Source organism: Cibotium barometz, chromosome 58, assembly GCF_041138505.1.
Source record: "Cibotium barometz isolate CiBa-2024 chromosome 58, ASM4113850v1, whole genome shotgun sequence".
In the NCBI taxonomy this organism is placed as follows: Eukaryota; Viridiplantae; Streptophyta; class Polypodiopsida; order Cyatheales; family Cibotiaceae; genus Cibotium; species Cibotium barometz.
Window position 1 is genome coordinate 8,377,414 of NC_141103.1, and position 26,101 is coordinate 8,403,514.

Consider the following 26,101-nt stretch of genomic DNA (forward strand, 5'->3'; position numbering starts at 1 on the left):
CTAAACGTTTTTCTAAGAGTTCACCAACTTGCTTCATAATCTCCTCTTGTTGGCAAGCACTCACACGATATACCAACCTATTAGGAGGTGAACTACTTGGCACCAAATCAATATGGTGATCCTTTGGCCGTAAAGGAGGCATTTCACTCTGCAATGCATCGGCAAAACAATCTCTATACTCACTTAGAAAATTCAACCTATCACGAGTAAGAGAATCTACATGCACATTGCAATGTTCCACATCATCATGTACAAAAACCAAGTACAAAGAAACACTCTTTTTCATTTCTTTATTGATTTGTATATGAGATACAAGGGTGATAGTATAAACCGATTCTCTTGCATCTATAAGATGCTCTCTGCCTTTGTACATAAAAGAGAGTTTGTTTGTCTTGTAATTCTTGTGGAGTGCAAGGCAAGCATGCCATGGTTTGCCAAGCAATACATCACATCCATTAAGAGGTGCAATAGGAAAGTTTTCATGGTCGAGGTAACCCTGGATGTGAATTCGCAGCTTTCCAATGAGAGGAGTGACCTTCACATCCTTCTCAACAAAAGCTAAACATGCATAAATTTCAAGTCCCATGTCTCCCACCTCAATCCCCAATGCGGCAGCCATTTGGGTGGAGATGAAGTTGTTCGTATAGTAATCATCAAACTTGAATAAGGCAGTCTGATCTTTAAGTTTCCCCCATGCTTTGCATACTACTCTTATCCTTGCTTGCATGTCCTGTATTGCCTTGCACATTGGGCACCATACTCACATGCACTTTAGGCTCATCTACTTCTTGTCTTTGCTTGTACGTTGACGCAATATGTGATCTTTATGTTGGTGTTGGACTCACACACTCACACACACAAACCTGCACATTAGGGTTAGGTGCAGGATGGAGCAGCTCCCACAGAAATGAGAGAGAGAAATGAAATGAAATGTTATATTAACGTCTTCAAAAGGCCATAATGACCTATGAGACCAAAAAGTTACATCATGGTGGATCTAATACAATGTCTGGATAAAAAACGAGAAAATGGAAAAGAAAAATAAAGATGATACTACTGGCACCTAGAGAGAGAGAGAGAGAGAGAGAGAGAGAGAGAGAGAGAGAGCCAAAAGTGTGGTAGCCACAAAATGCAAGTCAACCCTTGCATGTGTGCCACATCCATGTAATATAGAAGTACAAAATATTATATGTAGAGTGTACTTTCACACTTGATATCCAAGGGGAAAAACCACATGGAAAAAAGTGCCCTTGGTTAAGCCCTGTTCACACATAGCACTACCATAAGTGAGCATATGCCTACAAATCCCCCCCCTGTAGTGGAAGTGTGAACCTATACAAGGTAGCAGATCACTCTCTGTATGAGAGTAAGCCCAAAGCTTTGCGGAAAGCTTCAAACTTTTCTGGAGGTAAAGCCTTTGTGAATAGATCTGCAACATTATCTTGTGTAGGGCAGTAAAATAAATTGATCTCTCCTGCATGTAACCTCTCTCTGACATAGTGATAATGAATCTTGGTACGTGCATGAAATACTGGATTTCGTGCCACGGCCATAGCACTCTGGCTATTAGTGAGAATGGTGGTGGGTGTCTACTGACACTCACGAAGATCAGCCAATAATCTCCTCAACCATACACAATCTACTGTAGCTGTGAAGACTGCCCTGTACTCAGCCTCACAAGTAGATGTGGCAACGGTGGGTTGCTTTTTACTCAACCAAGATATGCATGAACTGCCAAGAAAAAAACAATTCCCACTGGTGGATTGCCTGGTATTATAATCACCAGCCCAATCTGAATCACTGTATGCATAAAGCTGCAAGCTGCCCCCCCGGGATAGAACAAACCAAGATCCAGGGTACCCTGAAGATAACGAAATATGTGTTTGACTGCTTGCCAATGCTTTGTGCCTAGGCTGTGCATGAATTTGCTCAACAAAGACACCCCAAAAGATATGTCTGGCCTCGTGTTACACAAGTAAATGAGACATCCCACTGCCTGGCTGTAAATGCGGGCCTCAAAAGGCTCTCCAATATCATGCATAGTAAGCCGTACACCTGGTTCTACTGGAGTAGAAATGGGCTTACATTCATCCATGTGAAACCTTTTTAGCAAACTTTTTATGTACTTAGTTTGCTGCATAACAATGCCATCATCTTTATACATAAACTGTATGCCAAGATAGTAGTGTAAAGGCCCCAAATCTGACATATCAAATTCAGCTTTCAAATCAGCTTTGAAATCGGAAATTTGTGCTTTGCTAGTACCTGTAATGAGCATGCTATGAGAATATCGGCACCGGTTTTCTTCACATACAATGTGCTTTCAGCTGGACTATTCACATAACCTTGGCTAGTTAGATGAGCACGTATTTTATCATTACCAAGCTCTTGGAGCTTGCTTTAACCCATACAATGCTTTGTGTAACCTGCATACTTTATGTTCCTCATCACCAGGAACTACAAAACCAATGGGCTGATTTACATATACTTCCTCTTGTAAATCCCCATTTAAGAATGCAGTTTTGATGTCCAATTGATTCACTTTCCATCCTTTATGTGCAGCCAATGCAATCACTGATCTTATTGTGGTCATTCTCGAAGTAGGAGCAAAAGTCTCTTCATAATCTATTCCCTTTTTCTGGGAGTAGCCTTTAGCCACAAGTCTTGCTTTGTACCTGTCAATAGTACCATCAGGCTTCCTTTTGACTTTGTACACCCACTTTGTTCCAGTGACATGCTTGCCTTTAGGCAATTCCACAAGTTCCCAAGTGTTGTTCTTCATGATAGAAGAGATTTCAGCTTGCATAGCTTGCACCCAATGCTCATTCTCATGTGCTTCTTCATAAGAAGAAGGCTCTTCTGAATCAAAGAGACCACCCATGGCTAATGCAGACTCCCCACGATGTATATTCAATCCATGGCTGGAACTAGCCCTTGTTCTACCTGTGAGTGGAGCTGCAAGTTTGCTTTCTTGCAAAGTTTTCAACAACCATCTTGGCACTAACTTGGCTATGTTTATGGCTGTTTGCTCTTCCCTGACAAGATCTTCCACTTCTTCCATAGAAGGGGGCTAAATGGCTGGCTGTTCCACATGTTCTACATGAGGATTTTCTTGTGTAGTGGCTGGCTGATGTGAATCCCCCCTAATTGCAATGGGTAATAGTCCATCAAACATGTCCTGTATGCCTGTATCATTACTTTTATACAAGCTGTACATGGGCTGTTCCGAATTTTTAGCAAATACCACATCTCTACTGACAAAAATCCTTCGTGTAGTTGGATGTTCATTCTCGCGACGCTCGCTGAAGCTATCGCCTGCACCCCTGCTCGAGTCGCCTGCTCGCACCCCCCCTCCCCGCCCTCGTGACTGCCTTCCCCGCGTGCTCGCACCCCCCTATCGTCACGCCCCTGTGCTGCTCGCGTCCCCCGCGCCCCTCGCCCCCTGCCCGCCTGCCCCGTCACCTTCGCGCCCCCCACTCCCGCCCCTTCCTCCACGTCCTGCCGCCCCTGCTTGCCCCCACCCTCCCCCCCCCCTTTTCGCGCTTGCCCCCCCCCCCCCCCCTTGCGTTCTCCGTTTGCCCCCCCCCCCCCCCCCCCCTCTCTTCTCCGCCTCTGCCTTCCGCCCCTCCCCCTCTGTCTTCCGCCCCCCTCTGTCTTCCGCCCCTTCCCCTCTGTTTTCCTCCCATCCCCCCCCTTTTTTCCTCCCCGCTCCGCCTTATCTGTGCAGCTCGGTTCTTGCAGGACCCTACGTTTTTTCCGCTTCGCCCTCGACTCAGCTTCAGACTCTGATGGAGGCTCCTCCTGCCCCACCTCAAAGGGAATCTTCCGCAGCCCCCTCGCCCGCCCCCGAGGATACCCCCATCAGGCTTTCTCTTTCGCCAGAAGAGGAAGCGAGCCTCGCCGCAGAGGTGGAACGCCTCCAGGCACACTCCACCATTTGCCGTATAGTTGGCACTCGCCCAAGCAGAGGGGAGATCCGGGATCTTCTGCAGGCCCGCCTTCTTGCAGATGTGGGCAAGATCCTGGACGTTCAGTTACTGGGTTGCGGACACTACCAGATTGTGTTCGAGACAGCCCAGAGCGTGGCCCAGGTCCTAGCCATGAGTCCCCTTGACATCAGGGGCGCTCGGGCCTTCTTCAGACCTTGGCAGCATGGTTTCGACCCAGCAGCGGCCGAGCAAGGAGAGCTCCTATTCCATGTCACAGTTTGCTTTCCTGGACTCTATCGCGAGTACCTTTCGCTCCTTTCTAGGATAGGATCATTGGTGGGCTCGGTGCTTGAGACTGGCCCCACAGCAGCTTCAATGGTGGCTAGAGCAGCTGGCCTGCCTTCGTCAGAGTTTTGGTTCCTGACATCTCCTCCCTTCCGAAGGTCATTCAGTTACCTAGGATAGGGGGGGGGATGGATCGATCAGAGAGTGGAGTTTTCGGGGCTTCCGAACCAGTGTTTCATATGCAGGCAGGTCGGCCACCTGGCCAAGGCCTGCCCTCGCAGGAGACCGCGACCCTCACCACAGCAGCAAACCACCGATGGCCCGCCCACAGATGCGGCTCGGTAGGCAGCCTCCGGGACACGTGCTTAGCCCACAGAGGCCTCGGATTGGTAGCCTGGACAGGGGCGCCGTAGAGGGAGACAAGCAGCATGCCCAGAGACCGACGCAGCAGCAGTCACAACCTCAGCATCACTGGGTTCCCGTGAGGAACAGCTTTGCTCCCCTCCAGGAGAGGACCCCAGCGCAGACTGCGGATCAGGAGATGCCAGCACCCCCCCCCTTCGCCCCTACCCCCCCCTCCCGCCTCGCTTCCACCTTCGCCTCCTCCCGTTCCCGCTTTTTCAGCGGCTCCTTCCCCACCCCCTTCTCCCCCCCCTCCTCCCCCTCCGCTCGCTTCAGCTCCCCGGGAGGCACTGGCAGTACCCTGGTGCTCACCTGCAGTCCGGCGGGCAGTGAGTACCGACCTTGCTCGAGCACCACAGAGGAGACCTACCATGCCGATTCGTGCTTCACGGATATCCTCTATCCGCAGTCGGCTGAGTAGTCTCGACACTAGATAGCGCTCGGAGGCTTTCGACTACTCCTTCACACGCCTCTTTGGAGCAGACGGCCCCCATGAGCCAGCACCCATCCGAGTTCATGTAGTGATACCCCCGGCGTGAGGGGAGGAGGCACTTGATTCAGCGGCCGGCGGCCTTCTCCTTCCCTCTCTGCGGCACTAGCGACCGGGAGTGGACTCTGGATCTTGCTCTTAGTATTTTGAAGGCAGTTGAGTTTTCTCACCATGTGAGCGATCTAGAGATGACAGACGTGATAGGCCGACTCTGGGAGTTGGCACATTTCTTTGATACCGGGAGTGCGGATGCCTCCGGGACTCGACATTTGGTGGTTCGCATAGTGGCAGACCTAGCACGCGACCCTGGCTATGTATGCATACATGAGGTTGCTCTCTCTGAGCGGGAGGCAGTCGCCATGGGACACAGCCATTGGCGTTTGGCCCGAGACTCTTGCAGCACACCGGGTGGGCAGATTCGTAGCCGCTCGGATGGGGACTACTCTCCATCCAAGCCGCTTGCGAAGGCCCGCCCTATAGCTGAGACATTGGTCGTTTATGGTTGAGACGGAGAGCAGATTTTTCTTTATGCCTGGAACATACAATACATTTTTCATACATATATTGGCACCATTGGCTGCAATAAGTATGACATTGCCAATTCCCTTTACTGGATATGTGGTATGATCTGCACATGATACAATGCGGCCATTTGAAGCATAAACCAAGTGCTGAAATACATCTTTGCATGAAGTGATGTGCTCGAAGCACCACTGTCAAAATACCATGATACATCTTGTCTGTCAGATGCAATGCAAGACATATCATTGTTTGAAGCACTTGGTGTGCCACTAGTGCATGTGACCAAAAAAGTGTACTCTTCCTGGATTACATTAGCTGATTGCTATGCTTTGTCATCAGAAGAGTCTGCTACTGCATTGCCTGTTTCTTTCCTTTTCTCTTTTGCAATCCGCTTCCTACATTCACTGATGTAGTGTCCAGGCATATGGCAGTAGTGACATTTGCCCTTCTTTTTGGGCTTGTTTGCATCCCCTTTGTCAGATTTTTCACCACCAGAAGAGAGCTGTCCATGACCAGCCTTGCTAGACTGTTGTCCCCCATGCTTAAAGCTCTTTGCTTTACCCTTATCCTTGGCTGTAAATGCCTTGTCTCCACCACGGTTGCTCGCTAAGTTTGCTCTTGTTTGCTCTTCCTGCAAGAGTAAACCCACCAGCTCTTCAAAGGTGACGGGATCACCACCTCCTCTCATAGAGAGGTTGAGAGAGGTGTGAAAGCCCAAGTAGGAAGGTGGTAAAGAATGAAGAGTGTTGGTGACCAGCTGTCTGTTTGGGATAACCTCATCAATGTTGAGCAATTGTTCCTGCAAATCTTTCACTTTGGTGAGATGATCTGCCATGGAATCACCCTCATCCATAGAAAGAAGATCCAATTGCCTCTTCAAGTAGGCAACTCTTGCCTCGTTGCGTACCTGATACATTGCTTCCAATGTGTCCCATGCAAGCTTCGATGTCTTGCAAAATGTGCGGAATAATAGTCCTTTTCACTGAAAGGGCTATCAATGACATGGCCTGTGCATCCCTAGAGTCCCATCTCTTCTGCTCTTGTGTGGGAGCAGGTTCTACTTCAGGAGCTCTTTGAGCACCTCCCATTTGAGGCGTGGCTGGCTGTATGGTAAGTGGGCATGTGTCATCACCCCACACGATGCCCCAAAGCCCTTTGGCTAACCAGCAAATTACGGATGATGAAACTCCAGAGGGAGTAGTTAGATCCATCCAACTTGTCCTCGTGGGTGAGCACACCAAATACATCTGTAGCATTTTGAGCCATGTCAACAAAATATACCTGCAAGCAAACCAAGCACCAATGTGCATTGCCAGGCAACCAAATGTCCTGTGCAAATGTTTGCCTGCAAACTGAAGCTCAATTTGGAAAACCCCCAAATTGCAAGCAAAGCAACATGTCCAATTTTTCAATTTGGCCTCAAATTGAGAAATCCCCCAAATTGCCTGAACCTTGGATCACCTGCAAGTTTTCAAATTTTCCTGGCAATCCCCCAAAATTTGTTGAACCTGGAGCAGAGTGCCTGCAAAGCTTTTCCCCCCTTTTTTTTTGTTTATTTCAAACATGTAATTACCTTGAAAACAAGTACCTGCACGTGGAGGGGCAATACTGATGTGCAGAGGGACGAACTGCAGGCGAGAAGAGGCGAAAACGGGGTGACGGAGGGCCTAGGCGCTGAGCTGCAACGGACGGAGGACTTGGGTGGCGGACGTGGGCTCTGGGCGGCGGAGCAGGGACGGCCGACGGCGGGCGGAGGCTCTGCTGGGCGGCGGCGACGGTGATGGGCGCCGCCGCCGATCAGGAGGCGCGCAGAGGCGGAGGCGACCGCTTGGGCAGTACCGTAGCCGGCTGGGTTGGGCGGAGGTGGTTGCCTACGCAGTAACGCCGCCGGCTGGGCGGAGGCGGAGGCGGCTGATTGGGCTGGGCAGTACTGATGTGCAGAGGGACGAACTGCAGGCGAGAAGAGGCGAAAACGGGCGGACAGAGGGCCTAGGCACTGAGCTGCAGCAGACGGAGGACTTGGGTGGCGGACGTGGGCTTTGGGCGGCGGAGCAAGGACGGCCGACGGCGGGCGGAGGCTCTGCTGGGCGGCGGCGACGGTGATGGGCGCACTAGCGCCGCCGGTTGGGAGGCGCGCAGAGGCGGAGGCGACCGCTTGGGCAGTACCGCAGCCGGCTGGGCTGGGCGGAGGTGGTTGCCTACGCAGTAACGCCGCCGCGGCAGGGCGGAGGCAGAGGCGACCGCTTGGGCAGTACCGCAGCCGGTTGGGCTGGGCGGAGGTGGTTGCCTACGGAGTAACGCCGGCGGCAGGGTGGAGGCGGAGGCGGCTGATTGGGTTGGGCGACAGACGGAATCTGCAAGCGACGGATCCGGGTGACGGAAATTCACAGTTTGCTGCAGATTTCAGGGGTAGAGCTCCACAGGCAGCCCCCAGCTCTGATACCAATTGTTGGTGTTGGACTCACACACTCACACACACAAACCTGTACATTAGGGTTAGGTGCAGGATGGAGAAGCTCACACAGAAATGAGAGAGAGAGAGAGAGCCAAAAGTGTGGTAGCCACAAAATGCAAGTCAACCCTTGCATGTGTGCCACATACATATAATATAGAAGTACAAAATTTTATATGTAGAGTGTCCTTTCACACTTGATATCCAAGGGTAAAAACCACATGGGAAAAAGTGCTCTTGGTTAAGCCCTGTTCACACATAGCACTACCATAAGTGAGCATATGCCTACACTTTACTACCACATTTAAAGCATTTGCCCTCTCGCATGTATTGTTTCCTTTGCTCCTCAAATAATCTATATGTACTCCTTTTTTTCCATGGCTTCTTCTCTTGAACATTTTCAGCTTTCGGAGCACTTTTGACATCCTTAAAGTCCCTTTTTGGTGGCTGTCCACCTTTTTGCATGCTCAAACTAGCTTTGTCCTTCCCTTTTTCCATGCTTAGGTCAATCTTTGGTTGCACCCGTTTGACATTGAGTTGCTCGGAGGCTAGTTGGAGAGTTTGATTGGGATAAATTTCAAGTGCATTTTGGAAGATGGGTTGCAATCCCGACTCAAACTTTCTCTTCTTTTCCTCTTCATCTATCTTCATAAAGGGAATCACTTTCAATAGTACCTTCCAAAAGTTTGATACATAAGAAGTGACCGATTCCCCTTCTTTCTGGCCCAACCAATCCCACTTTTTGCGTATGTTCTTTACAAACTTGGGAGGGAGAAACTGAGGATTTAGGTCAGGTTTTTCTTGCAAATCATCTGCAGTTCGATCATTGATTCTTGCACATTTAGGGCAGCCTGTCAGGCGTATTGAAAGGAAGGATTAGATGAATGATCCATAGCAGCAAAGGACTCCAGAGTCAAGAAAACTTGAATGCTGTATTAGCAGGACCATGATTGCAGAGCCATAGCAACGAAGGACTTCTGCAGAGCCATAGCAACGAAGGAATCCGATGCAAGACTTGCAAGCACAAGATCGCTCATTCTGTTTTGGCCAGAGGCGGCATGTGACGATCTGTGCTACAGGTTCTTTGAAAATGGCCAAATCGCTTCGATCGTGGGATCTGAAAAATTGTTTTGAAGAAGTCTTCTACGCATACATTTTTTTTTGTGCAGTGATGGGGTCATTAATCAAATGCCGACTGCAGATCTCTTCTGTAACCTCTCTCTTTTGAATGTTCTTTCCAGATTGTTTGTTCACAGTTGTGTATGCAATCAATGATGACGGCTTGGTAAGGGCATGTTGTGTGTAGGACATTTTGATGCTTTGGATACCTTGGAGTTATGTGTGGAGCTATGGAACTATGCTTTTGGAGATAAAATGAGCATGAATGAGTATATGCTAAAAGATTGGGCATAAGCATGAGTTCATGCATTCCCTTGTAAGTGGATCTTCACCTCAATCTCCCTATTGCAATCCGTCGTAGAATTTAGATTGTGGTGGAGCAGTACCCTTGGCTAGAGGATAAGAGGAGCTAGGGAGAGTGTTTGCTTGAATCCGTCTACCCCTAAGTGCCTTGGAAAAGGGGATAGATAGAGGAATACATATCTAGTGAGAATATAATGAACATCTTCCTCACCAATGTTGGCTCCCCTTTTGCCTTTATCTCCATGAGGAATGCAGCAGTCCAATTCTTTATAGGAACCAAAACACAAGTCGGTACCCTGCCATGTGTGCCTAAAAACGAAGAAGCTTGTGTGTGGAATGGGATTCCATGTGTAGTAAAGGCATGGTGAGAGGTTACTGTCACCTCTTCTCTCTCTTGTTGAATTGTAGACTTTAGCTTTGAGGAAGTGGCTTCAAGAGGGTTTTGACGAGATGGCTTTTTGAACATAAGTTCACCTTCTTCTCCCTCCACCACATCCCCTTGATCAATGCATCATTCACAAAAGCTGAGTGCCTTTGTACATCCAATACTTGCTTAACTTCTAGATCTCCATTCAAACTCTTCAATTGGGCATCTTTCTCGTGTAGCTGTCTTATGCATAGCATCAAGTTCATTAGTGTCTTGCACCTTCTCTTTACCATGGGACAGTTGTCCCTCATTTACACAGTCACCATGGTCTTTCCCTGCGTAATCACCACGGAATGCATGAGATACATTTTCAGCATATAGCGTTCATCATTTACATGGGCTCCATGGTGTACATCTTCAACAACCTGTTCTACATGGGCTTGCCTTCTTGAGTATATATTCACTCCACTACTGTATAGCTTGCCATAATGTTTAAAACAATTAGTGTATGCAAGATAGGATCATCTTCCACACAGAATACCAATGTAATCGTCCCAAAAAGGGTGAGCACAATCTTGACACACACTTAAACTATTAATACTATTCAACAAGATGAAATGGCACAAAACCAAAGGAGATAGCAATACATTTAAATGACACTGCAATAGGGCCAAAAACAACCGACCCCCCTTGTAATAGGATTGTATTATCAAGGATTACAAACTTCATGCTCATTAAATGCTAGATTTCTAATAACATCCATGCAATGAAAACATTTTGCAAACATGTTTTGTCAAAGTAGAGGTTGATTCCACAGCTTTTGTCGTGAAGAACGTCACTGGCCAATCCCCAGTGTCTTGCCACAAGCAGCTATGCTCCACTGGCATCCATACACAAGCATGTGTGTGCCAAGGCGAGTCATAGAAGACCTTAATGGTCAAGCACACGGATGTAGAGTAGGTGAAGAGAATTTGTAGAAGCTTTTACCGCTGAATTTTTTGATTTTGACAGAAGAAATCAGCTTTTAATTAAATTGTCAGCGATAGAAATGCTCTATTATAGCATTTTCAGTAGGTACATATCCAAGAGATGGCCCTTGAAAAGGACTCCCAAGGGCCGGACACAACAGTGTAGCACTCATTTGCTGGCTGATCCAAGAGTTGGAGAAGCAAGAAACCATGCCAAAAAGTATGTGTGTGGATTGGTTATGCTGAAAATTGCCTTCTTTTTCCTCCAGGCTCCTCGTGAAGTAGGCGCCTATTTTTCTTGAAGGGAGGGAGAGGATAAGCCTTTCATATGTATAATGGGTGGCCATCGGGCCACCTCAACAGGAGCCATACCTCTCCCATAAGTGCAGAGGGTGCCCAATAAGTTTTTTATTTAAAAGCGAGCCTGATTTATGAGAGATTGGCCGGGCCCCATCCAATAAATGCCCAAACTCACTTATAACTTGTCTACCTAATCTTTAATGAAGTGTGGATGCCCAAACTCACTTATAAGTTGTCCGGCCGTACTTTAATGAAGTGTGGAGCTGCAAAGCCACACAATGAGCTAAAACTTAAATAAGCTTAAACAAAGAGTTTAGAGTCACACCTACCACCTGACTTCAACCCACAAGCAAGGTCAAAATACAGATTCACGTGCACGGTTCACGAGAAGGCGTCCCGTGCCCGTAAATTAGACACAGATCTTACAGGCAGTAAAACATTTCACACGAAAACAGTTCCAGGCATGCAAGTATGCCATGCATAAGAATGTATCGGTCAATCTCCCTTTCATTTAGCTTGTAGCATGTGGTCATTCCGACCATAGACATTACATCCCTAGGCCAACCAGAATACCGTAATCTGGATATGGGAATCATAGATTTATGGGATAAAGGGGAAAAGGAGAGGAAGGAGAAGAAAAGGAAAAAGGGGGAGGAAGTGGAACAAGGGAAGAAGAGAGAAGGAGAAGAAGGGAGTAAGGAGAAGAAGAGGGGAAGGAAGGAGAAGAAGAGGAGAAGGAGACTTGCAAGGGCAGTCAAAGATGGAAGGAGAAGGCGACCTTGCAACTTGCAAGTCGCATGCACACCAACGAGCGGGCAGATGACTGCTGAGAGCAGATTGTGAGCAGGCTGCTAGATGGCGAGCAGATGGTGGGCGAGTATTTACTTCTTACAAGCTTATGTTGCCTCTTATGTTCCCACACATGGGATAGGCCATATTATCTAAAGTACCAAATGCAAGATATCCACATATCATGGGTCTCTTGTAGACCCCAAGGAATACATAAAGCATAGATGTCTTGTCTTCAATCTCCAAATCACTCTCAAGGATTTGTTGGGCATTTTGGAGTCTCATTTCATGTATGTCCACCACGTGTACCTATCAGTATGTGTGTAACCATCTATGTGTTTGTATAGGTGCGAACACCTATTTAGGTGTGAAAGACCTCGTATATATGTAAGCGTGCCTACATGTGTGTGAACCCACTCTTATCTGTATAAGTGTGTTATGTGTCATGTCTCCATATGTGTATGTGATTTATGAGATAAGGCTTGCAACCTATAAAAGCATGCATGTACTTGATGTACTTCACATCATATCAAGCTAATCAATCTACATTGAGTTCACTTGCTGTTCGCGAGCTCTTCGTCAACTTCACTGCTGGCGCGATCACTTTCTCCTGCTGCTGCAACAACGGCCTTCTGGCTGCTGCCTCAACACTGGCAGTTGTAAGCTTTTAGCCTTATCAAAGCCTACGTCCACTTGCAGCCGCCTTCTTGCATCTCACCTCAGCCTGGCAGCACCTTCGTCTGTGGCACACGAGTCACCTCGCTGCCTCGTGGTTGCCTCGACCTGTCCACGCCACCTGTACCAGCAGCTGCCGACATTCGCCACGTCACGCACTTCGCCCATTTCGCAGCACCTGACCTCGCCTTTGAAGCCTCGCCAACCTATGTGACATCATCAACGCCTACCAGTACTGCACCTTCTACCCCCGACCACGGCATCTTCTTGACCTTTTCTTAGCAGCAGTACCATCGACATCAACAGTCCGCCAGCTGTTGTACCTGTAGAATCAACGTCAAAAAAATCAAGTTGGAGTTTTTTTTGAAATTGGATGAATTAACACAAAAATCAGAGCTTCAACATCAAAAATTGAGGTCTCATCTAATTTGGGGCTTTTCTGAAATATCAGTAATTGGCAAAAATTGAAGCCTTTGCCCAAGTAAAAATTTGGGGCTTTTTGGACCTTTCAAATTCTGCATCAAATCAGAGCTGCAAAGCCAGAGAAAAATTAGGGCTTTTACAAAAATGGCCCTCTACATCCAAAATTGAAGCTTGCAGCAGCCCGAAAAATTAGGGGTTTTGCTCAAATTAACCTCCTGAGCCAAAATTGAAGAGTTTGCACCTCTTGCAATTTTGGGGCTTTCCCAAAAATTGGCTTTCTATGCCAAAATTGATGCTTCCTGCATCACCCGCATGGGTACCAGAGGCGACAGAACCGCCCTACATTATCTCGGCAACATCGAGATATGACATCGATACTGCTCAGCTCCACCAATGCAGTTCTGGCCTTGCCAGTTCTTCCCCACTGACACCAACTTCCTAAGTGGGTTCACCATACTTAAGGATCTTTCTCCCTCTAAGAAAGATTCTTTTTCTAATATATTTCCTATCGTGTTTGAGTTGGGTTCTCTGCACGAGATGTCCCTTGAAATCTGAAAAATAATCATGTGTGTGTTTTTCCCACGTAAATGTTTGTACCGCCTTGTGTTATAAAAGGCTTTGTGATTCCTCATTAACCTTGTTTTGAGTTGGGGGGTAGTTCTGGAGGTTGAAGATGAAGGAAGCAAGGTTTCCATGGAAGCTTCAAAGGGAGAAAAGGGGAAAAAGAAGGACACTCACTTTTCCCTTCTTCTTTTAAAGAAACCCTAAAAGTGAAAAAAAAAACGTTTTTCTCTCTACCTTTCTTCCAAATTTTTTCTCAAACCATAGTATAATACTCCTTTTCTCCAAAAAATGAGTATGACACCATATCTTGCAAAGGTTACACTCAATCTTGCCAAAAATCAAGAAAATAGTGGAATATTTTTCAAGAACAAGAGAATCAAGAAAATAGTGGAATCTTTTTCAAGAACAAGAGAACATCAAGAAAACCAGAAAATGTGTACACAGAACCAAGAATTTGTGGAAAAAACATGTGGGATCACTCAATTTTTTATCATTTGATCAAATCAAGGCTCTGATATACCAATGTAAGCAAGGTATTCACAAGATAACCAAGAAATTGCAAAATCACACAAAATAGAAAAAGTATGTAAACTCCATAGATCCATGGCATGTGTATAGCATCATTAAGATGAAAATAGAACCTACAAAGGTATGGGTCTAAGCTATATCCAAGGAAGCTATGTGATAATGCACACATGAAGGATTATGAGCTAGCTCTCATGAAAGCCCAACGGTAGTACTCATGTGTACTCCAAGAATGACCATAGTTCAATTACAAAATGATTCCAAAAGTACCAACCATGAGCCCATGGCTCTATTTATAATTGCCACCAAATAATGTCTATTATTCTATTTACAATCTCGGCATTTAAAATATCCCTTCATTACAAGTTTCATATGAAGAAGCACAAGAGGATCAAAATTTGATGCACGCCATGCAGTAGGAATATGATTCCATTTTGAAGAATGGCACTCGGGATCTAGTTGACTTGCCTTTTGGCAAGAAGGCTATTGGTACAAAGTGGGTCTATAAAGATCAAACGGAAATCTGATGGTAGCACTACAAAGCCAAACTTCTAGCAAAGGGTTATGCACAGTAAAAGGACATAGAGTATGATAAGACCTTCGCACCCACATCTCATATGACCACCATCAGGTGAATTATTGCTATGGCAGCACGTCATGGTTGGAAAGTGCATCAGTTGGACATCAAAACCGCCTTTTTGAATGGTGATTTGCATGAGGAGGTTTATGTATCTTAGCCTCATGGTTTTGTTCAGAAGGGTCATGAAGGTAAAGTGTGCAGGTTATGGAAAGATTTGTATGGCCTTAAGTAGGCTCCCAAAGCATGGTACGGGAAGATACATGCATACTTGGTAAGTTCGTTGCACAAGGGTTTTGTAATTGTCTTATAGAGAGCACCCTCTATGACAAGAAGACTCAAGAGGATTTGCTGGTCATCTTGATATACGTCGATGACATGCTACTCATAGGCCCTGATGGTGAGAAGAATTCAGCCTTTTATTATAGGCTTCTTTTGAGATGTAAGATTTGGGCCGGTTGCATTACTATTTGGGCATTGAGTTCTCACAGTGTGATGGTGGGATTGTCTTGATGCAATCAAAGTATATATAGAGATTGCTGAAAAGGTTTAGTTTTGAGGATTGTAAGCTTGTGCTACACCATTTGAGACAGGTGCCTGGCAAGCTTAGCACTCAAGATTCTAGAGAGCCTTTTGATTAGACATTATATCAGTAGGCTATTGGATGCTTGATTTATCTCTGCAACACGCGGACATACACTCAGTATGGGGTGTCTCAATTGAGTAGATTTATGCATTGCCTAGGTTCCAGGCGTTGGCAAGTTGTCAAGCGGGTTTTCTATTACTTATAGGGCACTTAGTTTCTTGGATTGGTCCATCGCAGGGAGGTGAGTGATAGCTATATGCCTTCAATGACTCAGAGTGGGCAAGATGTTATGACATCAGAGTGTCCCCTAGTGGATTTTGTTTCTTTCGTGGTGGTTCATGCATATCATGGCTTAGCAAGAAACAATCGACAATGGCCACATCTATCTATGAGGATGAGTCAAGGTGACATTTACAGCTACGAGTGAGTGTGTATGGCTCAGATGCTTTTTGGCATATCTTAGTGTTGGACAACAGTCCTCCACTCCTATCTACACCGACTCTCAGAGTACCTTGGCAGTTGCAAGGAACCTAGTGCTTCATGCTCAAAGAAAGCACATTGAGGTGCATTACCATTATGTCAAGGAAAGGCTCCATGCAAGAGAGAGCAACTTGGTGTATGTCTCTACACATGACAATGTGGTAGATTTGTTTATGAAGGCTCTTCCTCGTGAAAAGCTTGAAGCTTTCCGCAAAGCTTTAAGCTTATTGCCTTTCGGGGATTGATCAGCTATATTCCTATACACGCTCACATCATCACTCCAGGGGGGTTGTAGACATCTATGTCATTTGTATTAGTGTGTGAACACTCTAGGACCAACCGGGACACCTTTTCCCTCACTAGGAGGTTTTTCCCTATGGACGGGAACACCCTCTTATTTCTCCTGTGATGTGTCCTTATCTCTGTACTTGTTTTTGGTACACTCACTTCGAGGAAATCTAATTGAGGTGTGTGCCATCTCTCCCTCACGACTGCCTCACTCTTAAGTGCGAGCGTGCTGTGTACTGCTGCTGTTAACCCTAACATAGGTCCAACAATCTCAGGGATAATTGTTTTGATCACGTTGATGTACTTGGAAAATCTGGTGCATGCCGGTTGAGGAATTCCCAAAGGCCACATCTTGTACATGGAAAAATACTTTTTTTGGTAATAAAATTGCTTTGGCCATTCACCCAATTTTGGCCCTTGGTGTGGTGTGGACGTTTCATGTTTTTTGTGGCTATTATCATTGTGGTTATTGTGTTATTAATGAACTTTATTGATAAGTGTTCTGAGAACCACGCTTCTACTACAGAAACTCAGCGAAGGAAGAAGGCGAGGCCTTGTTTTGACAAATGGGCACTGCTGGAACCCCATGCATAAATGCTTGGTGTGGGCGGGAAGGGCCTTAGTAGGGAGAGGCCCTTGCTCCTCAAATTCAAGGATTTTGCTCGTCCTTTCAAGCCAAGAGGGCAGCGCTTGGTCTATAAAGAGATTCTCACTCCCTTGCAGCAGGTAGAGCACCAAAAACTTGTAATGGTCCAAAGCAAAGAGGCAAAGAGGCAAAGAGGCAAGAAAATGGGGCATATACCAAGACAGCCATGTCATCATTACTGAACGACATCACGCATAGCAAATGCAGGGTCTATGGGACGACAGATGTACTTCACATGGCCACATGGAATCGCGATGGGACTCTGTGGCCAGATCTAGGAGGTTTCACAGACACTTACATAGGGCGGGACATCATCTTTTACATATAGGGGCTGCACGCATGCCTTTTGAGGGGTGGGAGCCTGGAGGGGGTTTATGGCTAAGGCTGTCAATGGACTCTGTTTGGGGGAGGGGGAGTCAAGTTACTTCAAATAGTGGGCGGTGGGTCTTTGCATATTAGGGCAATCCTTGGCTTGGTGCCTTATCTCCATACATTTGAAGCACTAGTTCTCCATCTTGGCCCTCTCATATATAGGATCTTGTAGGATATAAATTGGTCTTGGCCCTACTGGACCATACATCCAAGAGAAATCTTCATATCAAGAGACAAGAGGTGGAGGTGGCATCTGAGAAACCGGCCTCTTATTTCTGCCCTGTTGTGATTGAGGTGGTCTGGAAGGGCCTCTTTGCTGGTAGAGAGGGTCCTTTAACCAACATGGAATCGGCAAAATCTTCAAATCATGATAGTGGTGGGATGGTGAATTCTCAGATGTCATATAAGAGCAGGAGACTCCAACTAATCCACCATGCTAGAGTTGCACCTGTGGGGGAAAACATGGGTGGGCCAACAGGACATCCCATTCTAGATCAACTCCTCATGCATGGCCCGATCAAGTAACCCACGGTGCTTGAGCCACCCTCTTGGGGGAAACGATTCGTCTTAGGTGGGCCAATGGGACACCCTGTTGTAGATGAATAGCTCATGCATGGCCCCTATGTCCAAGAAACTTCTGCCATAGGTAGTGATGTTGTGCCCAATGTACTTTGATGACCGCTATAGCCCCAACTCTATAAGGTTTTTCTCTGCAAGCATAATTGGGTCTGCATGAAAGTCATACATATGCACCTTCATCTTGGTTGTTTGTGCATAGAAGTCACCCAACTAGAGTGTTTTCTCTCCATTGGACGAACTCCACAATATCTGCAAACAAAGGGGCATATGGCGACTGTCCATCCTGCAACAAATCCTATGCAAAGGTGGAAGTCTCTGGTGGTAAGTACCACACTGTAATGTGTAATAGCTGGAATTCTATCCAGGCTACATGCAACCACATGAAACTGGCGACCGCATCCTGTCCAACCATTTTGAGTACACTGCAAAGTTGTAGCCTGAACACGTACGCCAAAACTCCCGCCATCATAGCATATCTCACATCCTCCCGAGTCTGGACACATGAGGTTCTTTTATTGTCTTCTCTCTCTCTCTCTCTCTCTCTCTCTCTCTCTCTCTCACACACACACACACACAGGCTTATCAGTCTGTCAGTATTGGTGTCATTTTTTTAAATATATTATAATCAATGGTGGTCTTGTCACCTCCGATTTAAACGTATAACTATGTTGGTGTCAAATTTTTGGCATGAACAGATCTGCTCCACGACATGCGCCTATCATCAGCCAGGGAGGGATGCAACCTTCAGGACGCATTAATGTTAATTCTTGTAACTCTAGAAGAATAGCTATATCTAATGGCAATCATGTATTGCCAGAGCCGTCAATTTTTTCAAGTGAAGCTGCCAATGGCAATGGAAGAAATTTTTACATGTCCGAAAGTAACGGAATTATGTTTAGTGAAAATTCTGATATTTTGACACAATGAAGGGGTATGGAGCTCCAAGATTGATTGGTATTAATTAATCAATCTCTCCCACTGGTACCACAGGTGTTTTTTTTAATCAGCCTGTTTGCAGTACACAGAGGGTGGGGGGAGGAGGGTTTTTTGGCGGGGTGTTTAAGAACAAGGTAAATAAGTACACACACATTCTTCTTATATGAAAACGTCATCACTTCTCGTTATTTTCGTTGGTTGCTGGTGTGACAGTTTTGGTAAGTTTTTAGATCATAATAAGCACGGCCAACTACTTTCGGCTTTGTCAAAGTGAAAGTGAGATGTGAATCACTTTCGCAAAGCTGTTCCTGCACAAGTGTTATTGTATCCATCATTCAGTGGTGTTATAACTTTGTTTGCACCATTATTGCAATACATCCTTAAGGAAGATTGAATCTTTTTTAAAACACCTATAAAACCAAGGTTATACCTTAAAGGTCAACAACATAAATTAACAATCACATATCTTAGCTTTTCATTTGCCATTCATGAAGCTTTATGCCATGGTTTCATCTTCGATTTTACTACCATGTGTCACTGGTAGTATCAACTCTCTAGCAAGCATAGAGTTTTTGCAGAGGTAGACATTGTGATAGTTTATTGGATAAATCTTTTTCGTCTGTGATTCTTGGTCAGTATGATAGTTGCTTTGGCCTTTCTTTGGGCTTGGGAGTTTACAGCATGCATGCAATGAAGGGGGCAACCTTTCTAGAAGCCAGAAGGTGCTCTGTTTTGAAAGAAGTGTAGCAAGCTACTCTTGTCTTTCGAGCTTTGTGATGTTTTATCTTTTGGTACCATAGGCTATTCATTGGCCTTGATGGACATTAGTATTATCATCACCTCTCTCTCTCTCTCTCTCTCTCTATATATATATATATATATATATATATATATATATATATGTTCGGCATGACTGTGTATGATACCTAGGACTCTTTAGTCTCTTGTTTGGTTAAGCTTGATGTTTTTTTTAAAAAAAATAGACCAGAGATTTCGTGGAAGGCATAGGTGGTCTTTATGTATGCTTTTTGGTCTCATAGGTCATTTTGGCCTTGCACACAGTCGTTCATAGAACTCTCTCTCTCTCTCTCTCTCTCTCTCTCTCTCTCTCTCTCACACACACACACACACGTGCGCGCGCACGTGCACGTGCACGTGCGCTGGAAATTTTCACTTGGGTATGCTTTGATAGGTGGCTTCCATGACTAGACCTCACCTATGAATGCACATGAGGGGGGGATGCAAACTTTGTTCGAGCGTGGTGGGAGGATTGTGGGCTTGCCCTTTTGAAGGTAAGAAAGTTTTTATATTCTCTTCTTTTTAACTAATTGAGCTCAAAGTTTTTATATTCTCTTCTTTTTAACTAATTGAGCTCAATTGACATTTTTAAATCAAATATATGTGGGAAAATGGTTTTGGTGGATTTACCAATTATAGTAGGCATGTGTAGTCGTGAAACTAGTGCACTTTTCTGGGGTGCAATGAAATATTTTTCTAACCAGGCACTCTTTTAGTGTTTTCATATTGTGATACATTGAAAAGATTTCTTTGACTAGTTGCTTATGAATACTTAAACATGAAGCCCAGTTTTCCATGCATTGATGCACGCATTCATAAATTGCATGGTCTAATCTTTTGTAGTAAAAGCTAGTGGTTGTAATTTCATAGAATTTATCTCAAGATAACGCCTTGGGATTAGCTCTCAATGGTAATACTTCAAATAGATAGCCTAGACACAACCCCAAAACCAAGAGTCTTATGGTTTTACATGATCTGTACAACTAGGCTTGAGAATAAGGTTGGGATACTTGTGTAGAGTATGATTTGATGAAGTGCCATTGTGGCATATTGTTGTCAATTGTTATATTCTCCTCTTTTTTCCGTATTAAAACAATGTCATTTGCAATGACCCAATATTGAATAATTTTTGATGTTTTGATAATGAGATTACAAGAAACAAAGATAAGAAATATTGACATCATCTCAAGGTTTTGATTGATAAGAGGATGAAACATAATTGGTGAATCTTGTAGCGCTTCGCTCTTGAAAGTAGAGGTTTTGAAGTCCATAAACTTGCAACTAAGCGGGGTGAGCAAATAAGTACAAGTAAAAGTTCATGGGAGACTAAAACGGAACCCACAACCACTATCATTGCTATTGACTTAGCCTCCCCTCCCTTCTAGCTATTTTCTCTCTAAAGATTATAAAATTTTGAGTGTGCCTTGAAGAATGCTCATCTTTCCAAATTCCACTTCTACTCGAAGCTCAAAAAACTTGATTTGTAGTGCAATTTTCTAAGTTGGTTGGAATTTGGCATTGCTTCTGTTTTCAATGGACAAAAATAATGTTATATGTAGTCCTTACTCTCAACTACACAACCTCCATCTACGTGCCATGCAACAATTTCCTTTCCCTTTTCATTTAATATAGTTTACAACCTTGCATAAGATAAACTTTTGAATTAAAATCACAATGTTTAACTCCAAGCACAATGCTCTTTGGAGATGAACATCTAAGCATAAAAATTTTCTTCGAGTTTATTTTGACTGGAGATAGACAACAAATACTACAAATTTAACACAGTCTTGCAAATATTGGCATTGTAAATCATCTCTTGTTTGAAGCAAAAATGTGCAAGATAAGGAAATGCCTCTTCATGTGCTTGTTCGCCACCAAGACAATCAAAATGTTTTGTTTTTTCACATCTTCATAACCCACCAAGCCTTGATTTGAAAGGATTTTAGTAATGGTTCAAGCATATAAATCTCATATGCTTATGATATAATTTTGGATTTCTTGAAAGCTTCAAAGCTCTCATATGCTTATGATATATCTTTGGATTTCATGAAAGCTTCAAACCTTTACAAGTTCTATAAGCAATCCTTTTGCTGAAGATTTCATTGGTGATAAAGCTTTAGCAGATATAGTACACTTAAATCAAATGAGCCAACCATTGGGGCTTCTAAAAGATGTTGGATATCCTTAAAGGACTACATGAACTATAGTAGAAGACAAGGAAAACAAGGATAAACCATTCTCTCCATCTAGAGCGAATGTAGGTTTAAGCTTTTTAATTGCTTAACCTACATAGCTACAAGTGAACTCAAGGCTTGTGCAAGAATCTTGTAGGAAAGGTAAATTGTGCCCACATCACAAAAGGTGTGTGTCATACAATTGGCAAAGAACTCCCACTTCTTGTGTCTCAACCATATCTCATGAAGCACCTCCTCTTCAACAACCTTAACCTCAATGTTCCCCCCAAGAGATAGAAGCTACATACAACCTGCAACCCCTCAAAGACCTCATCCAAGGTTCCCAGGAACATGACTTCCCACGGGCCAAAAGTAGCCACATTGAATAGTTCAAAAAGCATCGGTCCCACTTGCAACCCACTCAAGTAGAAGACCCTCTCAGTTCGAGTATTGATATGTTAGATCCAAATGATGGCACCTTATAAATTTTGCAACGATGTATAGCTTTAAAAATCTCACACTTGATTTTTGATATTCCTCGATCCAATCTATGGTTTGAGAGAGATGGGCTTTCGAACTTGAGAGAGAGATAAGAAGAGAGGTTATCGATTGGCTAGAATTGAAGACAATAAAGGGAGTTAGAGGGTTCTTAGGATTGGTAGTGTGGTATCAAATTTTTATTCTCTGATATGCCAGGATTGTTTCTCTTGATATTCCATCCCAATAGTCTGCGATGTACCAAGATTGCTTCTTCTTTGATAGTACTTCTCAAGAAGAAGGATATTGTGTTCCAATAGGTCTGCAATGTGTTAGAGTGCGTTTGATAAGCTAAAGGTTACCTTAGATGCTGAAGTTGCCAAAAATTGAGAAGCCTTTTGAAGTCATTACTAATGCTGGCGAATTCACATGTTGGAGAAATCCTAATACAGGAAGGACGTCCCATAGCTTATGAGTCTCAAAAATTAACACCTAATGAAAGGAAATATGCTCTCCATGATCTTCTATATAGTGTACACCTTGAAGCTTTGGTGACAATTCTTCTGGGACTATCTTGGCTACATATCATAAGAGCTTAAAGTGGATTTTCACCCAGAATGATCTTAACATAAGGCAAGTATGTGGATGCAAGAGTTTTATTTTGAAATCAAGTATAGATTAGGCAAAGAGAATGAAGTCACATATGACGTCCCATAGCTTATGAGTCTCAAAAATTAACACCTAATGAAAGGAAATATGCTCTCCATGATCTTCTATAGTGTACACCTTGAAGCTTTGGTGACACTATCTTTTGGGACATAAGTTTATCTTGGCTACATATCATAAGAGCTTAAAGTGGATTTTCACCCAGAATGATCTTAACATAAGGCAAGTATGTGGATGCAAAGCCTTCCAGAGTTTTATTTTGAAATCAAGTATAGATTAGGCAAAGAGAATGAAGTCACATATGTGCTTTGCAAGAAGCCTTTCTTACTTGTGATAACAATAATTTCAAATCCTTTATCCATTGAGATCAAGGAGAAGATTAGATTGGATAAATTCTTTGGCCCTATTATCACATTGCTTAAGTAAGAAAGTAAGACGACTCAAGAAATGAAGAAAGTTCAAGGACAGATTAGAGGATGAAAGAATGTGGATGAATGTACTTCAGTAATTGATTGAGTGATCTTGTGGATAGAAATCTCAAGAAGAGGACTCTAAATGGAGCTCATGACAACCCTATAGTAGGACATCTGGGCTATGTGAAAACTTTTATGGCTGTAGAGAAAAGTTTCAAGAAGAAGAATGTACTAAATCATGTTTGTTAAAGCTTAGTCTACCAGAAGGAAAAAAATGCCAAGAAAGTTGCATCCTTTAGATATTCCAATGAAATAGGAGTGCATACGCATTAACTTTTTCATTACTAGATTACCTTCGATTAATGTAGGATATGATTCCATCTTAGTCGTGGTAGATCGCTTGACAAAGGATTGTCATTCTAGTAAAAAATACTATTCTTGATGTTGCTTAAGTCTTTTTAAAGGAAATAAGGACTATTGATGATCGAGATGCAAAGTTTACATTCCGCTTCGGATTGCATTCTTTGAAGCTATGGGAACCTCTCTAGATCTTAGAATTGCCTATCATCCATTGATGGGGCCAGACACAAAGGATAAACCAAGTGATCGAAGATATTCTTCAATCATTCTATGGATGGGAACCCAAAAGATAGATGAATTATCTACATTTAGTAGAATTTTCTTATAATGCCATCTCATCATCGAAGCATAGGAATGTACTATCTACATTTGGTAGCATTTTTTTAATGTTTTTAATCATTGAAGCATAGGGATAATACCATTTACGGCACTTTATGAACAAGATTGTGTAACGCCATTGAATTGGTTTGACACAATTGAATGATCATCAAATGTAGACGATAAAGAAAGATATCAAAGGTGCTCAGGATAGACAGAAGCAGTATGCCGATCTGAAGTAGACCACCCAAGAGTTTGAAGAAGGTGATATGGTCTTTTTTCATGTGCCTCTCCCAAGAGAAGTTAGCTCTCCTTTTGGGAAAGTACAAAAAGCTATCACCTAGATATTGTGGACCATATGTGATTATGAGGACAATTGGAGATCAAGCTTATAAACTTTTATTCCCTCTGTACTTAAAGATCCACAATGTCTTTCATGTGAGTATATTGAAGAAGCGTGTTCTAGATCCGAGTCATATATTAGATGGATCCTTTTCGTGAGTGCTCAAGGTTAAGTGGAACTAGAACCAAAAGCTTTTCCAGTTAAGGACACTACTTGGGATAAAGAGGAAGAGTGGAGTGCTATCTCCATATTGTGAGATGTGGATATCTCAGATCTTCAAGAGAATGTAATATTCCTCTTTACTTCTCATAATAAATTATGGAATTTCTAGTGAGGTAATATGAGATTTTTGGTAAGATGAGCATTTTTAATGAGAAATTTGGAAGATTAAGAAATTAATAAAATAAAAAATAAATTTTTTTAATAAAATTAATCATGTTGCTATGTGCAAAAATTAAGTTGGGATTTCTATGTACACATGCATACCTCTTGCACATTGAGATTAAAAATAGAGGAAGAAAGTAATAAGAATAATACTAGGAATTTAAAAAAAATATTTTTCAAGAAATTAATTAATGAATATTACTCTAAAAAAATATGTAAGGGGATATGCGTGCATTGACATTGGCAAAGAATGTGAATAGTGTGCACATTTAATTAAATGCAAGGGTGAATGGGTAAAAGATTAAAGTCTAAGGTTAAAGGTAAGTGAAAATATATTTGAGTTAATTTTTAGAAAGAAAATAGTAACTAATGTCGTAAACTAATAGAAGACTCTAGCCGTGTATGGATGCATTAGTTAACTAGATGTATGGGTGGATGCATGTAAGGTGGTTGAGTGCATGATAAAATCAATGGATGCATAAAGATTAAAGTGGAGTTGTTTAAAGATATGGTGGGATACCAAATTGATATGGCTAATGGTGCATGAAAGGCATGCAACTATCATTTTCAATTATAAAAAGCTCCTCTCTCCCCATGCTGCCCCTCCCTTGCCACAAGAAATCCATGAGTTTTTTCCATCAAACTAGAGAGTACATTTTGCTCATATTTAAGTGCAATACTTGCTAGATTACTCCTAGCTTACATTAGCAAGGGTTAAAGTAGTCAATTAAGCTGTAAGAGGTGGGGATTTGGAGTTTGTACAACCTTGGGAATTATAGAAGAAATTCATGGGATTTTGGAGGAAGAGGCCAATTCTTTTGTTGTGCTAGAGCTTAGCTCAAATTTGCAAGGTACAATATTCAATTATTCAAATAGACCTTTAAGGTTTAGCCTTTATCCCTTTTGCCTTAATTTAATGCACAGACCTTAGTAGAACCTTAGTAAGTTATGAAACTCTTTTAATATCTTGGACCTTAGCAAAATAGATGTTGGAAAGTCTATTCTCAATCATAGGATAATTTATCAATTTTTATCAAATTATGGGAGAATCCCTAGGCCAAATCTATTTTTAAAGAGACAAGATGTATATTGTCAAAATCTTACTTTATTACTTTGAACACTATATTCATATAATGCATGTGTATTGTTTATGGAAGCTTATGAATGTACCACACAAGTTTATGGATTGCCGTAAGGGTGCTCGTTCCAGCAGGGTGTATCACACAAAGGCGATCATCCGAGATCTTGACACCTCTCGATCAAACGTGAGTGTTCTCTCAGAACGATTGGTGTGAGGATAGGAAGAAACTCTTGGTGTAAGGATAGGAAGAAACTCTAGGTAGTGCTTCATGGCTAAGTATGCATGTTGGTACTAGACATAAGTATCTCTTAACAACACCGATACTACCTGAAGTGTTCGTGCTTCTAGCATACGACCAATAGAAGTGACTCCTAGGATTATTTGGCACTTGTATTGAGGTGGATGTGAGACATTGTAGGACTTTCGAGTCATCATGGTGGTCTAGGAGTGTTCTCACATTGGTGCATAACGTCCTAGTCTAAGGATCATAGTCGCGGTGGTGAGACGAGA

General features: G+C 43.5%; 1 protein-coding gene across 1 annotated transcript in view; it reads left to right on the forward strand.

Moving 5' to 3' along the window:
* Positions 1–18,770, forward strand: part of LOC147605860 (ubiquitin carboxyl-terminal hydrolase 18-like) — a 70,425-nt gene extending 51,655 nt beyond the window's left edge. The window contains exon 11 of the mRNA XM_086792388.1: positions 18,337–18,770. Coding sequence (XP_086648514.1) covers positions 18,337–18,568 — 232 coding nt within the window. The 3' untranslated portion in view covers positions 18,569–18,770. The remainder of the gene's footprint in view (positions 1–18,336) is intronic.
* Positions 18,771–26,101: the final 7,331 nt, after the last annotated feature.